Below are 19,414 nucleotides of genomic sequence, written 5' to 3'. Positions count from 1 at the left end.
TTTTATTCTGTATAGTGTTTACAATTCTATTCTAGAATACCTATATAATTAATTTGAAAAATAAGGATCGCCAAATGCGTTTTATATTGCACGGTCAGCCGTGTATTGTATGCGATTAAAGACAAAAGAATTATTTTTTAACGTTCATAAGATATTTTAGCTGTTCAAGTTTTTTTTTATAAATTTTCAGTCATAATGTTGTATTAGGTATCTTTAAACCAAGCTCATTTTCAAAACACCCGTTGTAAAATACGACAGCAATGGTGTCCTGAGTTAATTCAAGGCTATTGAGCTGGCCTTGGCAAGGCCTTGTGCCGCAGCTTTCAAGGTTCAGCCCTCGCTTTACATGCGCCAAACAGTGTTTCTCTCAGACAGCACCAATTGCTGATACCAACTGAAAATCGATGCTTTTCATATACAGCAGAGTCTTCGTGCCGAGCGCACTTCGCCCCTGCCCGTCTACATGGTGCGGGGACGCAACATTTGATACCGGCTTCTTTGTTCATAGAATACGTCGTTGAATTAGATCCTTGCCCATTATGCTCTAAGCATTTCAAATTCTGTACGTATCAGCGTTGGACATGAAAATTAAAAATTTTTGAAAAATTATGACGGATTAGTTTAACATTATTCAAGCGTTCATGTTATGGACATTGTATGTTTTCTGTGTGAAGAGATTATCTTAGGGGGCGATATCTTTGAGCCGTACGTACGCCTTCTGCACCGAGCTTCATGAAGTGCCCATGCATTCCTTAAAATAAAAAAAAATTTAACTTGGTTTACAATTAACGTGCTAACACTATTCTATTTGTGAAACTCTTTCACGCTGACAGACGCCACGTCCGTGCTTCTCTCAGATTTCGTTTTCACTTTCAACTTTCTCATTTCGCACACTCTTGCTAACGAGATCCACGCGCACGCTTGCTTTCTTTCTGCTCCATTATCGTCACTGTACTCTTTGGGAATCTTTCTTCACGTTTGTATAATGCACACAATGTCTAACATCTATTGCGCATATACCTGGATATTTAGTTTTCGTGATAACTATTGCACATTCGCGTGAGTCTTCAAATGTTCGCCCTAACTTCCCGTATCTTCTCGTGCTTCGGTTATTGGCGGCTTGGGTGTTTATTGGACTGAAGTTTAAGCGTTTTCAGGTCGCCTGATATTCTTGGTGTGGGTTGTGAACTTGTTTACTTTGTCTTGCATCACCTGCCCCGGCTGCTCGCCATTTGATTGTCAAGGTGAATAAATCCAACATTTTCTACTCTCATTTCAATCTATATATAACCTTGATCCCCATGGTTTAATTAGTATTCCTAATTGTGAGGTACACCGAGAAAATGAAGTAATGACTATGTAACATGGTAACTATAAAAAATTACCCTGAAAATGAATAAAGTTACCCACTCATTCCTTCAATTAATTTATACAATTTGATCATCCGTAATGATTCAATTGATATGCGATTGCACGTCCGGACGATTTTTTTTACTTCAAATGGCCTTACGAACGGTCGCATTCTAACTTCAGTAAATTGTAAAGAAACTCGTTGGCATTATATTTTAACGAATTTGCGAACACGCTACTTTATTTGAAAGGCGAGTCTACCTTCCTACGTAAGCCGTGATACGGGTCATCTGATTCATGTGACTGCGTGTGACCCAGAGTCGTGTGAAAACCGACTTGGTAATTATATTAATTACCCGATAGATGAACTATTACTGTTCGATAATGGTGAAAAAAAATAACATTATATTTCAAGAGAACATTTATTATATATATAAAAGAACATTTGCTATATTTTTTCGGCATCTTGATGCTTGACTTGTGTCGGTTCTTAAATACATTTAAATATTGAGTAGAATGTGTCAAAGTAATTTTTTGATGAGTATGAGCACTATTTATAGAGTTGGCAATTATTTGCTATGAATGTGACACTGATGTTGCATTCATCTTGATTGCGAGTGACAGAAAAATATTAAAATATAAATAGTAACATTATATAGTGCATGCTACTATTATTAAATAGTGGCATTATATTATAATAGTTTATATTATATATAAACTATTATATAGTGGCATTCTACTTTGCTTGAAGATGTTGTAGCCTGGTGGAAAATGTTTAGGTTTAGCCAGCGTTTCCTCGCTCCTAGTTCCGTGACTGAGGGTCAGAAGCGCAAACTTGCCTTTTTACACGTTGCAAAATTCAACGATAGTACATTTGTAAATTTGTTACGCAAGCGTATTGTTTGCAGCACCGTGTTTTTAAAAGTGTTCATACCATTCTTTGCTTAAATCTTCAATTAGCCAAAAAATTGAGAGCAATGTAAATTCTTCGTGTGTTCAATGAAAACATTTGGAGTTTTAAAGAGATTTGGTGAGTTAACTTGGCTTTTTTGTTTTTAAATTCGCGTATTTAAAATTACAGTTGATTCTAGAAGACATCTTTAAACTGAATCAACGAGCTATTAAAAATTTAGTGTACGCTTATTTCTTGTGATATTGTTTAAACCTATCAAACTCGATCGAAAATGAGACAAAGATCACATTTTAGCCCTCACAATACGGTTTATATCTCGGTCGAAGGATGCACTATCTATAGTGTGAACAAATTGTATTGAAGAGCATTGCATGCTTTTTATTACAAATTTTCTTGTTATTTTTAGTTAGACGAACAAAATATTAGCTGGCGCTGGGAGATCAAAAAGCAGCTTACCAAATTACATTACAAAAATGCGACGTTTCGAATATGTATATAATATTCATGATGAGTAATTAAAGGTTTTACAAGATTTAAATTGGAAAATTTGATGCCATATAACTTGCATAAATGAAGAACTTCTGCCTAACCTTACAAATAGTGCGAGCGAAGTACATAATCTACAGCTGTAGGGCTAAGTCGCTCTTTATCTATTTGTCACTTTCACTTATTTGCTTACTGCAGCTAGTTATTGAATGATTGGCGCTAAAATATTTTTTGTCAGAGGCAATCTTGGACTTGAGAGTAATAAGGGGTCGAAATTAATATTCTGGGGGTTCTGAGTGGCGTCAGTAGAAAAATTAGCGTCTGATAATAGATAAACAAGAGCCGCACTCGTTTTATTTAATTTCTGAATGCTTAGCTGTGCGTCAGCAGTCTTGGCGCGCATCTCAGACTTTCTCACTGAGGACCTTGGCTGTTTCTTTCTGCTTGTTGATGGACAAGCGGCTTTAAATCGCAGGTGCTCAAGTTCTTTAGACTGCACTTAGCGAGTACTTATTCCTTGTATCGGAACACCCGGTATTAGCGAGTACTTATTCTTCGTAGAGTATCGGAACCTGTTTGTAATAATTCTGTTAATATTTCATACTTAACTTTATTTATTCTTGGTAAGATTATTCAAAGTTTCAACGAAAATTCCATCATATTCTATCTTACAAGATCGATTGCTACTTGCCCATTTTTTCAAGACCTATTACTTTTATTCACTGCCCACTGGTTCCGTATAGGGTATTGAATTTCTTTGGGTACGTACACAAAGACTCCAAGCAGTACTTTGCCTTTGTTGTTTTTTTGGTATTAAGATGTTTTTGGTCTGCATAGTACGGTATGCAAGTATTTTTAGAATTTTTCCTACTTATAATCAACATAGGTATGGAACTAAATCAAATTGGATACAGTAAAAAGACATCAAATTCGAAAATTTGAGATAAAAACTCCTGAGTTTGGAGCTGGTTGCGTTGATGGCTCTCTCTTTTGTGCTGCTTCTTGTTGTGCTCATCGATCGGTTCTGCTTGGAGGTAACGGTATCAGAGCCCCATGATGTCACGTTACCGTAACGTTGCTGAGCTTTTTAGTAGAAGCTTTCTTTTCATTTTCTAATTTTCAATATGCGAATGTGTGTTGGGTTGAATGCTCTCTTGCACTTTAAACAATTAACAAATGTTTTTCTTGTTGACCTATTCCGCTTGCGGTTTGGTTCGCAAGTTTCGCCTATGATTCAAACTTGTTATTCAAAACCGCATTATTTGATAACAATGTGCGCAATTGTTAGATTAGTTGCACATATTGTTAATAACAATGCGTGCAACAATGAAGAAGTTTCCTCTTAAACTCGAGGAAAGTTCTTACATGTACGAGATAAATCTTGGAATAATTGTTCATGTTTCTACTCTCCATTCTATCAATACTTTGCATTATAGTTTTAAGAATATTATCATTAGTATAGAGATGTTGGGGCGACGCCATAGCATGTTGCCGCTGCTGCTCCGTTGGCACAGAAGGAAGGCAGCACTCATGTAATGGTACTGTTGAGTCATCATGGCGGCGAGTCCTTCCTCCGTCTATTGTAACTTCTTATCCTATGCCTTCTAGCTCTGTAACGTATAGCCTTTATGTAGTTTATGGATGATTTCTCTATACATTCTTCATCTTTCCCTGAGTGTAAAATTTCTATATTATTATTGCTGTTCCCTACTTTACATCTCCATTCTCCGAACATTGTGAAAATGTTGTGTTTCATAAGGTTATGGAAGTATTCTAGTGATTGCTATAGTAATGGAAGAACCCATCGCTCTTCATCGTAGTCTTGCAAGAGTCGGAAGGTTATGCTTGTTTTTAATCTTTGTTTGTTTGCTTGGTATTTTATTTTCGAGTTTTGTCAGTTGGGTTCCAATAAAAGTTCTCATCGCCTATCATGTTTAGTGATACATTGTCGACTGCGGATGGTGCTTGATGTCACTCCCAGTCATTAGTTGGCCATTAGATATATTTTGGGAACAAGTATTTTATTCAAGAAAATCCTTGGGAAGATTAAGAAAAATCATTAGAAGGATTTAGGAAATCGTTGGAAGGATTTTGGAAAACCATTTGAAAGATTTTGGAAAATCCTTTGAAGGATTTAGGACAATCGTTTGATGGATTTCGAAAGATCCTTAGAAGTATTTCTGTAAGTTCCATCCTGGAGGAGTAAAGTTAAGTGATATTTATTCGACTTCGATGTTATTTTTTTGAACTTTAGTAACAATTGTAAATAATTATTGCTGTTCATGTTGTTGCGCAGTTTGACGATTGATGAATTTCTTGTTTTTTCGCTTGATAGATATTATTCTGATACGCTAAGTTGATAAGAATAATAAAATAAGATATCTCTTGTGATAAGAAATAATCAATATGGTTTACTATAGCCTTTCATCGTTTTTAACGACTTTCTCTTTTGATATGCTTAATTTACGACGCAAAGATTTGCCCTGGCATTTCTGAGCTGCTTTAGTTATGGAAGTGTCATGCGTGCTGTCCAGCCCACGCCCAGTTTTGTTTGCACTTCACGCCCTTACAAACACTTAAATGTGACCTCACTAATAAGTGTTGGTCATCACTGCAGCTCTGCATGCCAACTTGCCTTTATACCATTTCTTATACCATTATTATTAATTAAATTTACCGTAGCCCTTTATTGTTTTCTTAAAGAGCCAGCTTATTATGTTATCCTTCACGGAAAGGTTCATTCTTCGATCGTTTGTTGACGGCCGTTTCCTTCTATCTTGATTTGTTATCGTTCAAAGAAATTTGTTGTGACGAATATATCATGCGATAATTATTTCATGAAGTGTATAAATGTTACTCAATTGCGTCCGTATGACGTAATTTCTATGAATTAGTCCGAATAATGTTGCACACTATAAGAATAATAAAATAAGATATCTCTTGTGATAAGAAATAATCAATATGGTTTACTATAGCCTTTCATCGTTTTTAACGACTTTCTCTTTTGATGTGCTCAGTTTACGACGTAAAGATTTGCCCTGGCATTTCTGAGCTGCTTTAGTTATGGAAGTGTCATGCGTGCTGTCCAGCACACGCCCAGTTTTGTTTGCACTTCACGCCCTTACAAACACTTAAATGTGACCTCACTAATAAGTGTTGGTCATCACTGCAGCTCTGCACGCCAACTTGCCTTTATACCATCTTTTATGAGTATGACGTAATTTCTATGAATTAGTCCGAATAATGTTGCACACAACAAAATGTCATTCTTATAACTAAGCGATTGCAGCTCAATTGCGTCGCAATTGAACTGAAATCGCTTAGCTATAAGAAGCTATTCACCTTCCACTTCAAGATATGAAGTGGAAGGTGAATCATGCCAGCATAGCTTTGTTTATCTATAAATGATAATCGATGAGCCATATGACCGCCATGACGTGATCATTGCTTTGTTCATGTCTTGATGACGTGGTTCCTCGTTTCACTTTTAGACGGCGCTTTACGTGAGCGTTTAGCGCTCTGCTGCTGGACTGGATGGCTCTTCTCACTCTGACGTTACAGACGAGCACAGCTTTCACCTTTCGCTTTAACCTCTTATGTTGCTGCTGGCTCAGGTTCCTTTTCTGCAGCGACTGCTGTTGGTTAGGCTTTGTTGTGGTTGATCTTCAGTTTCTTTAACTTTGATTGTTGTATCTGCTAATGCTACATTGACGGCAACATTAGAAAAATAAAAGTATTCATTTGTCTTCCATATTAGTCGCTCCTAATTATTCGTCCGTCGACCTGAAATGTTGGGTCGCAAGGACCAAACACACGACTGAATTTCACACCATATTACGGATTATCGTTAATCCGCTCATTTATCGCCATGCGTTTTCAAAGGTGAATTGCATTTTAAAGCTTAAACCGTAGAGCAAAACCCGTTATATATCTGTGATATTTTTTGTTTATTTGTTTTTATTATTTGTAGCTGTGTGTGAAGCCTACTGTACAAAAATGTAGTTGCATGTTGCTCACACCATGGCGCCTACCGTGTCGCGATATAATTAACCCAGATCTCAAAGTTTATATTTAGTGCTAGAATCATTGGGTATTGCATACGGAGGTTGCATCGAAGAATCACGTTTAAATTGAATTTTATATTGTTTGAAACCAATGTAAATCATTTAATTGCGTTTGAAAGCCAAAACGCTCTTATACCAAATGTCGGACTGAATGGGCCTTTCTCGTATGATGTTACTCAAGTTTAAGAATTACTATGATTTCGGGTAATATGTTTTAAACCTGAAAAAAATTCCAAAATCTCGAGTATTGTTCCTCTCTCGATTAACACCGGGATCACCTTATAGTTCATTCCAGGTAACTGATAACTGTACATTTACGCGTATATAAATTTGAATAAACCAAAGTATTTGGAGATATGACAGTGAATGCTGTGCATATCAATTCTCAACATTCCTGGTATATCAGCCAATACTCCCTTACCTCCTCTTGTTTTGTCTACGTGACTGCTGACTCATTCTGGGCTGGATGAAGCCGATATAAATGAGGGTCTTACCTAGTATGTCGGCTACTCCCTGTGCCGCTACATTTGTTAGTGTCTTTGTCTTGGCTGTCGCGGCTCACTTCCCCCGTTGTCTTGACTGTTGTTGCTCCGGCAGAGCTTACAGTATCATATATACCGCTGGGGTTCATGCCATCATTGACTTGGACGCCAATAAAATGGGAATTTATATTCCCATTTGTGCACATGGTACATATTATCAGATACTTCAGATCTGGATACGAGTTCGTATTCGTGATACTCGAAGCTAAAAACTTTTTTGCTATGAATTTTGCTATGTTCGGCATAATCCACTGGATTGCATTCATGGACAGTCCACACACTCTACTTTTATCATCTTATTAGTAATTGTGCAAACAAATTTTGCTAAAAACGAATTCGAGCTCATTAACACATAGTAAGCGTATTGAATTTTACAACTCAAATCAAGCATTGTTCCTTGCAACTCAAATCAACCATCGTTCCTTGCACATTTTTCATGAGAATAAAAATATTGCATTCTCATGTAATACCAGTTTTTTATTATAATGAATAAATTATATGTATCGTAAAGAGTAATAATTTACTGCATTTCTTATATAAAACTCTCGGTTGACGCGATTGATGCATGACGAGCACACTTTTTTTATGTTGCTGAACAACCATCATGGAAATCCGTCAAAAAAATAATAAATATAACTCTTTAGCCGATAATTTTATTGAGTTACATTCTATTTGTTTCTGCCGCGCGAATCCCATCGAAAATATGAACTCTGTACCATAAACAGAGATCATGTCTTGCATTGCGATGACAAGGCCCCGGCTTGTCATGCAACCACGCTCGTGAATGAGTAGCTTGCGGTAATCATGTTCCTGTGATCACTGTTATTTCGTTTATTAACTTCGTAGTCCCTCATCAACGCTTTTGTTTTCTGCCTTAGAGCATTTGTATGTTCTTTGTTCGAGTTTCGTTCCTGCTATTAGGGCGGTGGCAGTATTGGACTGCATCTGTGCATAGTTGTTAGTTCGTATACACGCTGAATGACTACAGAGTGTCGCTAATAGGGTTGTCGTTTCTGGTCTATTACAAAACTTATTCGCGAAGGCTGTTAGTGTCTAATGAACCTTGGCCAATCCTTAAACTCTGAAGCATCATCGTTCATCAGTAAACATGGTCTATTATCATTTATATATCAGTAGGTATTTATAGTATTTATAGTAGTGGTGTCATCACTATTAATAGAACGAGGTATATAAATTTTACACTGTTATTGCAACTTTTCTCTTATTTGTTGTTTGCTATATAATAATGTTGAAAATGCTTAAAATCAGTTCTCAGACATCTCATCATACGAGACATCTCATAACGCATTGACACAGTTCATCATTGACACATTTCATCATTGGACATTTCATGAGTGGCACATTCCGTTTCTATGGCAGTTCATCATTAAACATTTCATCATTATAGCATATCATCATCGCACATTACATCACAATAACATTTCTTCATTCATCACTGCATGAAGGCGGATTAAGCTCATTCTGTAGAAGTACATGTAGGTGTAGCCTACAACCCTACCTAATGTAACAGATCCGCAGTCAGATTTTAATACCTGCGGGAAGGATCACTTTCCGTGGCAGGGCCAAGGCTGTTCAACGTCCTACCAAAGGATCTAAGAGAGGGGGAGTTCACCCTGGAGACCTTCAAGAGACCACTGGACGTTTTCCTGGGCACAATCCCAGATCGACCTCCTCTGCAACACTACCAGCGGCGAGAAGCAAGCAACAGCATTGTGCATCAAGTGGCCCAAATGAGGGCGGATGAACGATAATCAGAGGCGGCGATCAATCGTGGCCTGGGACTGCTACGTCCCAAACAAGTACCAAGATACCAAAAACCTCATCTTTGTGTTGCGGTCACCAAATTAATTTATTCCTACCTTGACCCCAACTCCAGTTTATCATATGCTATCTAATTGCTCAGTGCGTTAATTACTTAATTACGCCTATACCTATGTAATTATGTTTGCAAAATGAACTTTGTGCAACGATGAAATGTTATGATGATGAAATGGGCAATGATGAATTGCTATAATGATGAAATGTGCACTGATGAATTGCTAAATTGATGGAATGTGTCAATGATGACATGTCTCGAATTATGAGATTGTCTGGCCTCCTCTAAAACATCATGCGATCTTGTCGTTACAACTCGTTTTATCCGTTGAGGTCCAAATATTGTCAGGGTTGATTTAATTGAAGGACGCAACATGACTTGGATATCCACTGTAATTTACGAACGATAGTTGCGCTGTGCTGTCTTGCCATAGTCTATTTTGATGTAACTGACTCGAAGAAAAGTTTGTCTGTCAGAATCACGCGGTTTCCATCAAATTCGCTTACGCATTCAGTGTGCCACTTTTTGAAATACGATTAGGCGTCCCATCGATCTCGTTATGACTTTAGTAGAATTGTTTATCTGGGCGCAATGAATTATTTTTCCGGTGTCTAAAAAGTCGTAAATTTCATTAAATTGATTGATTGAAATCATGTGACATATTGGGATCGTTTCGTGCGCATGCGCCGTCAAGCACGCGTGACTCGGTCAAGGCTCGTGGATGCGCGGCGCAAAGGTCGCACATGGACTGACATACGGAGCCAATCCAGCTGGCCTCAGGTGGTTACGACCATCTGCAGGTCGGTAGAGCCTCCCCTTAGCATTTTGCTTGCTAATTATTTCTATTCATATTCATGTAGGCAAGTGCCAAGCATAAAATGAAACTATGGCAAGCGTCAGATTGGACGAACTAATGAAAATGTGTCCCGTGCTCAACTTAAAACAAAAACAAAATAATCTCATACAGACATAGGAAAAAAAGAACATTGTGCTGCACGGCTGTTTCTAAAAATTGAAGCAATGGAAGAAAATTGTTCGAACTTCCGCCTTCCTGTGGTGAGCTTAGCTGCAATAGCCTATTCTTTAATAGCCATTGTCTTCCTTGCACACTTCTTGGTATTAATGACAATACACATTTAGCGTTGTAGCTATAAATATTCGGTGGAACTATAGCAGCCACATTGGTTTTAAAAAAGAATTTACGGAAAGCTTCAAAACTGTATGCGCTCTCAGGCGCTTGATCGCAGTTTCCGATAAATTTATTGTACTTTGATATTAATTTGATTTTGACGAAGTAATGGAAGTTGTATTACATCAAAATTGAATTCTGAGGTTGTAAACTGAATTTGAATTCTGAGGTTGTATTCTCTTCCGTATTCGCTATTTCTTCAATTTCGCACTTGTTGTAACCAACAGTAGTTACGGTTTTTGATTGATTCGTAGAAATTATAACAGTTAATATGTGCAGTGGGAGCAAATGATTGTTAATAAAAAATTGGTCAAAATTTAGATGATGCATTTAGCATGCGTGAGCTTGTCAAAATTGGTTTTATCCAGTCGTTCTACTATTTTGGGGATTAAATTCTCAGCTGAGGTAGGAAGACAAGCGTAAAAGATAAGATTTGGCTTCGAATTGGTATCTACCGGTTTAACCAGTAGTCTTTCCTATAAAAATTAATATCTTTACCGTAAAATGAATGACGGTACAAATGACCGACCCTTTTCTCAGCTTCTCGACCCTCGGCCTGCTTTGTGAAATTTGCCTCTCTCTGCAAAACTCTATTTTGATACTGCGTCAGTTGGTGTACGCTGAACGAGCGCCAGAACACGATCTTTCGTGAGAGCCAAATATTATATTAATTTTCACTCTGTACATTTCTATGATAAAAGATCGATAGTTATGTGATCGATAGTTAAAGATTTTAAAATCTTTAACTACTTTAAAAATTAAAAAAAATCGATAGTTAAAGATTTATGTGCTTTGCTGGGGTATTTTCAGACGTCAACTGCGGACTCTTGGGCTGAAACCTCTTTCTTGGGCTTTTAGCGTATTTCTTCCGCTAGCATTTGGCAAGTCACCGGTAATAATTGTATCAGAACATTGTTTACTTATGTTAGGCATATTTTTTTGTGTTTCCCAGTGTTTTTTAAGCAGTCATTAATTGCATGTGCTCCATATTTTTTATATCGATAAGTGGCTTTGTTTGCAACCCGTGAAATTCCTTCCGTAGTTGAAGGGCAACGTCACCGCAGTGCACAGCGAATGTTGCGTGCGAGTGTCGCGGATCCCACAATTTATTGTGGACGATTATGCGAGGCTTGGTGGCCTTCCCTTGTTCCTGAAAAAATAGCCAATTCATTTTTTTGTTCCTCCACTTCCTGAATTTTCGTTGGCCATTGTTGGATGTAGCCACACTTAGCAGCTTTCTTGCGTGGTGTGAAGGGAATTCAGAAAGAAGTTTATTTAAAATCACTTGTTTCATTCACTGAACAAAGGCATTATGAGTTCAAACAAGTATATTCATTCTTAGCTTAGCTCAGTTGCACTGAGAAATATCAAGCTAAATAATATGTGTTAGTTTGAGAAAGATCAGAGTTATTATTGTTCTCGTGTTGAGCAAATGATGAACTCGTAGCATAGTTATATAGCTTGCAAGAATATAAGACTGGAGCTGCATTCTACTCGCATTGGAGGTCATTTCCCCGCACTGGCATTATAACGTCCAATTTTCACTGACCTCTGCGAAAATATCTCCATCGTGATGTCACTTTCCTAGCTTCTCATGATGCCACCGGCAGTGATCACTACAATCACTGCGGGTTTTATTTTAGTAGTTGATGAATTTGATCAATAAGAGCGAAGTTTACCATGTAGTGTTTACGAAAAGGAACCGTGCGTTGATTGTTCGCTGTTTATTACACGTAGCTATCGAAAGATGACTCTCGATCTTACACACGAAGGAACAAATATTGTGGATAGCTTTGATCAAATGCTGTCGTCGCTCGTGTGCGGTGGGAGAGTGTTGTTTGATTATATATATCATTCTTCCGAGCTTAAGAATTGCATTTTGAAATACTTGAACTGAAAAATCATACATGAACTACAGTACATGTCGTCGAGAAAGAATTTTTCTTCGCCTTCAAGTTCGCTCGGTTATGAGGACCAGTTGAGAGCTGAGTTTAACAATTGTTAAAACAGAACTGCATGTGCATGCATCTCTGCTTGTGACTGGTTCACTGCTTCACAGCTGTACACCCAATAATAACTTCTCTTTGTTCTATGGAAGTTCAGTCGGCGACCCACTTTGGTAACGAGCAAAATACGACAAACTGAACTTCTCCTTTCACGCTCTGACTAGCTGTTAACCGCAAAGTTTTCTCATCAGCCTCGTTCGTCCAATCTTTTGCCTGTTTTGAACTTCGTTGTTATTTTAACGCACGGTGACGAACGAGTAACAACCTCTTCCTTTTGTTTAATTTTTTCCTGCGATATCATTGTTCTAGACCATTTATCGTTGAAGATCTGAACAACTTGTGATTAACTATTTTTTCATTATGAAGACCAAGAAACCGACACGACTGTTCAAAGTTATTGGAGAATTTTTGGGCTTCAATGTACGTATGTGCTTCTGTTAGAACAGCGCAACTTGCAGCAACAGCACTCGGCATTAGCTCAGGGAACTTGCATGAACTTCAGTTGAGCAGCAACAGCCCCCAACACGACCACAGTTGCGCATGCGCTGCTATTGAGCTGTGCGTGCATTCAGCATGAACACCGACTGCCGCTCGCGTACAAATAACACTCAACAGAAGCATCTTTAATTAAGACACCAGCATCGGCAACAGGCTCCAGGTGACCTGTTTGCCTAGATACGACCTGCGACGCTCAGGAGCAAGACGCTAGCGGCACCTGCTGCCGCTATCCTGGCTATGCGCTATTTGCAGCAGCCGCGACTTTTGCAGAAAAATTTAATTCCAATGTCTTTATTTATTTACCTGATTTACGTCCGAGTAGGATCTTTCGAGATTGTATTTAGACATGGCTAAAGGTTACGAGTTTTTGACCTGTAAAAAGCACAAAAGTTGCTAATTCATTGGTCATTGAAGATTACTTTTTTCATGTAAAAGATCGAATTTACCTAATCATGAGAGATGAAAATGATTAAAATAGCTATCAACTGAACTACTTTTTCCACATTGTCTTCCGATGTTCCACGCCCACGCAGAAAATGTTTCAAGAAAGGAATCTATTCTGAGTGCGCTAGAGTCCGTTATGCGTGGTTAAATTGTTTGAGCCAAAGACTCTATTGTAGATATTTAATCCAGTCTCTTTCTGTTGCGTGATCGTGGAAACTTGTCGTAAATGCTCTTCATTTTACCTAGTGTTTTTTCTATGCTCAAGTGTTCGCCTTCTAAGGATTCTGCCACTAAATGCATAAGAATTTCCATATTTATCTTTTTTAATTAGTGTTCCAAATTTTTTAAACTGAATTTCTACCTTACTGTTTTATTAGTAAGACGTGCTCACACATATTATTCTGCTTACGACTACTTTAAACTTTTGTTATGGACAATACTTATGAACCCAATAAGTAAAATCAATACTGAATTGTTCTGTTACGAAAATGAAATTTGCTTATCAGTTGCTTTTGAATTAATCATACTTCCTCGATATATATTTTTGTGTATCTCTGGTCCTCAACCTTTAGACAGTTTTTAAAACTCACGCCGCTGACGTGACGTACGTGACGTGCTGAACGTGATAGAAATGGACTTCCCGTTGCCTTCATTTCTGTTAATGACCAATTAATTGTGATCCTTATTCTTAGGACACTAGCGCAAAACAATTGTACTCCTTCTGTGAAATGTGAGCGGAAAAATTTGCATTATTTTCTGATTTCGTTTTTTTGTGATGTTTCGGTTATTCACCGTATGTCTGATTTCTTCTAAGAACTCAACTACATAGGTCGTAGTGTTTTGCTCATTCTTGGAGCAAGCGCACTCTCATTCTCTAACGCACAACAGCGATTCCTGCAATTTACTTTTTTATTTATCACCTGAAAGTTTATAAATATCCTTGAAGAGATTTTCAGTGGGGTGAGGTTTTTTTTATTTTGCATTCGTCTGACAATGATTGTTCTTTATGTACCGAAAAGTTCAGTTCGTACAGTATTTGGGAATAGTGGTTTCTTATTTCTCAAGCAGGACGTTGCTCCGCTAGTATTCGATTACAGTAATTGAATGTTAATGTAGAAGAAGAATAAAATGGCGGGTCCTGAGCTCATCCATTCTCAGCATTATACAATAGACTGATTTGAATAGACTCTGCTTGACAAAACACGCGTTGTTCTACCGATGATCCAGTTTCCCATGTATCAGTTCATCTTTCTTGCTGGAACTTCTCCGTTGCAATTGTTTTGCGTTCATCGTGATGCAAATTTTTCTCACTGATGTTAGTACATAAACTGTTATAACTGCATTCGTTGACAACGCTTTGTTCTGAAAAATTCTTTGGTTTTATTTGCGGGGAATTCACGCATATACTACTACCACGACCAACATATAAAAATCTAATTTATCGCATTATTTTTTTTTTATTTTGTGAGCTTTTGCCTATGAAACAATGGCAATGGGTCTTCATTATTAAAATTCTCGCTCCTTCATGGACCGTTGGGTAGTGGAAGTCTCGTGGGAGTTTGTGTTAACTCTAATCTAGAACATGCATTATTTTGAGCCGTCGTATTGCAAGAATAATGTAATGTAATAGCCGATATTTCTCTATATGACGCGTTACTCAAGTTTTATTTCGAAGATGGCAAACGTGCAGATAACATGGAGGACTTTGTTAATGACTTAAAATTGTTATAACCTCTCTCTTGGCGCTAATTTCTACTCTAAAATTCAGCCTAGGCTATTCAATTTTAATTGTCGACGTCGTAATTTGTATGCAAATAAATGTTCTGATTGACTTTCTTCATGTTGATTGATAAAACGTGAAATTTTTATCACAATGAAATTGATCAGATATTCATGTATTTCATCGGTACCTTAGATTTATAACTGTGGTATCTCATTTTCAAATATTGTTATAAAGATGCTAAAAAACAGTAAATATTTAGACGAACCTTCCCTTTATCGGACAATGTTTGTTTTTAATCGTTAGCATCGTTGAATGAGTATTTTTTTTGTTCATGGTCAGAAATGAACTTATTTTTCGCACGAAGTATTTTTCCTTTACGTTTGGCTTGAGAATATTATTCCTTTGCCTTTCGATCTAATTTTGATAGAAATAGCTTAGTACCGGTATTCTGTGTGCGATTTCTTCGGTTCCAAGGTTCTAAGGAGTAAATATTTTTACCGTTTTTGACTCCTTTAAACCTTTTTAGATCTTGTTACGGTAACTGTTTTGTTGCATACGCAACTCAAAACCAATTCTTCCATTCTTGCCCTTTTTGACCATGTTTGTGTTTTGCAGGTAATCGACTTCGGCTCTAGCTGCTACGAAAACCAGCGCGTGTACTCCTACATCCAGAGTCGTTTTTACCGCGCGCCCGAGGTGATCTTGGGCGCCAAGTACGGCATGTCCATCGACATGTGGAGCCTCGGCTGCATCCTCTGCGAGCTGCTCACGGGTCATCCACTTCTGCCCGGCGAGGTGAGACCGCCCGTCGACCAGTCCGGGAACTGATCAATGTTACATTTATTATGCTTTTCGTTACAGTCCTATTATTGTAAGCTGCACTGTGAGGGACTTTCTTCAATTTGAATTTATGTTAGTAATTTAATCATTTGTATTACTTGGCTGTAATTATCGTGACTTTTACGGATACTTGTTCATAATTGTATTCTTAATTGGCTTATGTCATTTGTGGGAACATGAGCCTAAAAATTTTCGTAAATAATCAAGTTGTATATTTTTTCGCGTTTTTCTTCACACACATATAGTTTAAATTGTCTTAGTTAAACGTTTCCGCTGATTAAACGTCATCTCACTCGCGTTGGCCGCATAATTGAAAATGGCAATTTCTTGAATATTTTGTATTCGAATATCGCGTAGGTAATAATTTTTTCTATGTTTATTCACTTGAAGCAACCGGCGCTGAGTAAAGTTCTTGTGCAGGACGAGAATGACCAGCTCGCCTGCATCATCGAGCTGAACGGTATGCCGCCTGCCAAGCTGCTCGAGCAGAGCAAGCGCACCAAGAATTTTTTCAACAGCAAAGGGTGAATAAATTAATTTGGTATTAAAAATTGCATGAATATTTTCCAACTTCTAACTACGAGTTGAGTTTTTTTTAATGAGCTCAATGCGTCCTCTTGGGTTCCGTAGTAGATTTTTAATTACAAAACGGTGTAGTTAATGTTTTGAAGCGGTTTGCTTGTATCTTTAATGTGAAAACTTTCATTAAAAGGGCATTTACGGCATGTCCAAAGCCTTTGGTCTACGGTTCAAATTTAAAATCAATTTGTTGATTTTATGAATTAAATTGATAAATAACTTAAATGGTTGATACAGTGCAAAATAAATATAGTTTCTATAAATTATTCTTCAATTTATTAAAATTCAAACTTATTCCAGGCACCCTCGATATTGCGTTACGAGAACCCTAGTTGACGGATCGGTGATCGTGCAAGGCGGCCACAGCAGAAGAGGGAAGCCCAGAGGGCCTCCAGGGACCAAGAGCTTGCAGGCGGCGCTCAAGGGCTGCACCGATCCACTCTTCATGGACTTCATCCGTCGTTGCCTAGAATGGGACCCCGCTCTCAGAATAACTCCCAGCATGGCTCTCAAACACAGCTGGCTCAGGAGACGGCTACCGAAGCCTCCTTTAGACAAAAATGCAGACTCTCCCTCGTCATCAAATACCCTTCGAACCACGCCATCTTCTTCTTCCTCGTCGAGGAATTCTTCGTCATCGACGAGCAAGCTCAACACCATAGGATCGTCGGCGACTAAGCTCCGGGCGACCATTACGGACGACGCATCAGCAACGCTTCATCCTCGTCACAGTCATTCTCTGTCCCAGCACGTCGCCTCTGCCCAGCACAACGCTACCAAACTACCTCACATATCCAACAACGGTGCCTGAGCAGCTCTTGTTGTCTCTTTTTCATTCCATCTTTTCCTGTGACACGAACTTGAACGCGTCCAGCTCGAAGAGGTCGATGTTTTTGTACTTCTGCAGCAAGACGCCTGTTTTAGAGGCAATTTTGTGCAGCAGAAATATTATATTTAGGTGTCGTGAAGATGTCTGATCGACCCTGAAAAAAGCCCGTGATGACCTCGCTGTGACTCGCATCAATGACAAATTTCTGTACGAAAACGAGCTGTGCGAAATTTAATTCATTATAATTGATTTCTTGACTGCCATTAAGTAGAAAGCCGTAACTCCGATTACCTACTAACTACCGAAGCTGCACTAGCACAGTTCCACGCTTCACAGTAGCTACTACTCAATATTTATTATTCAATTAATCTCTGCCATTCTGTGTAATCGTGTTAGTCTCCAACATTTGAGATAACCCTAATAAATTACACTACGGAACAAATTTGATAAATCGCGTCATCATATCTCTTGTGAGCGAATTAATTTTCTTGGAGTATCACTACTGATTCGTGTTGTTAACCGGACAGATTCAGTACTTCCCTCAGCTCTTTCACATTAAGAATTATGATTGATACCTAATTATCATTTAGTTCTTGGTTATTCGATATTTGCAAGCGCTTTGGCAATCAACATGAAAACTTGGAGCCGCGCGTTGAAGCGAACTTTCTGCTGGGAGTCGAATTTTTAAGCCAATAGATATATTTGAGGCTGAAATGGGCTGTTCACAGAACATACGTAGAATTCTTACTGCTTTTTGGCCGAATCTTTTATATATACTTAATTAAATACAAACATTGCTTACTAGGCATAAATTTTTTATTATTCTTGATCTTTACTTACTTGCAGAAGTACTGAGTTGTGCGTGTTTTGCGAGAATGGCATTTATATTGTACAGAATTTCGATATTTTTTGCCGCTCCTACGGATAGGAGCGTGGAACTCTGTTGCGAACGCAACGCGTGGCTTGGATGTTGCGCTCCTGCGGCAACGGCGGGACTTCCTCACGCTTCCACGATCTCGCTTTGAGCGCCTCATGACCTAAGGCTTATTAGAGCTATTTTATCTTCGTGTCTTCAGCTGGTCTTACTTTATCGGGATCTTCATTACTCGCGCGAAGAGCTTCAGCCAGAAACGTATGACTGTGTACTGCAGACTAAGTCTGATAGTGTTTGTTCTAAGCAGAGCTTGGATTATTTATTATTATTTATGCGCTGGCAATGTTCCTTCTACTGAAACAACCAGTAATGGTTATGATTCGTTTCTCACAATCGTTTATGCTTTAATTGGGTCCAAAAACCATCGGACAACAACGCATCGAACAATGTCTTCTGCACGCCACTAGATCATTTGAAAATAAGCTGTAACTCTCGGGCAATGTCAATTATCACGTTATTTGAGCGAGCCATCATCGTACTAATGTTGCGTTAGTTGGTGCTCGATGATCTTGGAAGTTGACTCGTTTCAGTCTTTACTTTATTTGTGTTTGCCAATAGTTGGGCTCTGCCAATACCTGTTTCATCTTCACTTTCAAGTCAAGAATAAAAACGAATTTTCATAGTTCCTCAAATTTGCTACAGGTTCTGAGAAACCACCATGAACTTGAACGCTACCTACACTTGTTCCGATACTTGTGATAACTCATTAGGTTTATTAGGTTTCTAATGACACTCTCTTCGTCCATTTTATATTGCTTCTAAACGGCAAAATTTACTTATCTTAAACTTCATGGTTATCTTATAAGCTCATTCTATGATAAAGTTTTTCCTTACTTCTCAAATCTTACATCATTATGTACGAGGTCTTACGACTTTCTTACGTATTTTGGTGTTCTTAAATCCCACGTCTGCGACAACATGGACACTTTCCTGCTAGGGAAAGTGTCCATGTTGTCGCAGACAACATGGGGAGAAGTGTCCTCCCCCCAATCAGCCAATCCAATTTGGTCGGAATACCCTCTCATCTCAGCGCAAGATCTCCTCCGCCTTCTGCAAGTTGTTCACTTCACTTGCCCCCCACTCCCAGAGCCCCTCCACCCGCCGCCTCATACGTAGAATCCGGGCGGAACATCCCCTGGACAGGGACTTCTCCCCGTTCACACCCGACATGGTGAAGCTC

The 19,414-nt window shown here is 38.4% G+C and overlaps 1 protein-coding gene across 1 annotated transcript in view; it reads left to right on the top strand.

Moving 5' to 3' along the window:
* Positions 1-19,152, top strand: part of LOC108677526 (dual specificity tyrosine-phosphorylation-regulated kinase 2) — a 45,785-nt gene extending 26,633 nt beyond the window's left edge. Inside the window, exons 2-4 of the mRNA XM_018165755.2 lie at positions 15,668-15,847; positions 16,313-16,416; positions 16,772-19,152. Coding sequence (XP_018021244.1) covers positions 15,668-15,847; positions 16,313-16,416; positions 16,772-17,282 — 795 coding nt within the window. The 3' untranslated portion in view covers positions 17,283-19,152. The remainder of the gene's footprint in view (positions 1-15,667; positions 15,848-16,312; positions 16,417-16,771) is intronic.
* Positions 19,153-19,414: the final 262 nt, after the last annotated feature.

This window comes from Hyalella azteca, unplaced genomic scaffold (assembly GCF_000764305.2).
Source record: "Hyalella azteca isolate HAZT.00-mixed unplaced genomic scaffold, Hazt_2.0.2 contig3704, whole genome shotgun sequence".
In the NCBI taxonomy this organism is placed as follows: Eukaryota; Metazoa; Arthropoda; class Malacostraca; order Amphipoda; family Hyalellidae; genus Hyalella; species Hyalella azteca.
The sequence above is the reverse complement of the archived record's forward strand: the minus strand, read 5'-3'. Positions and strand labels throughout refer to the sequence as shown.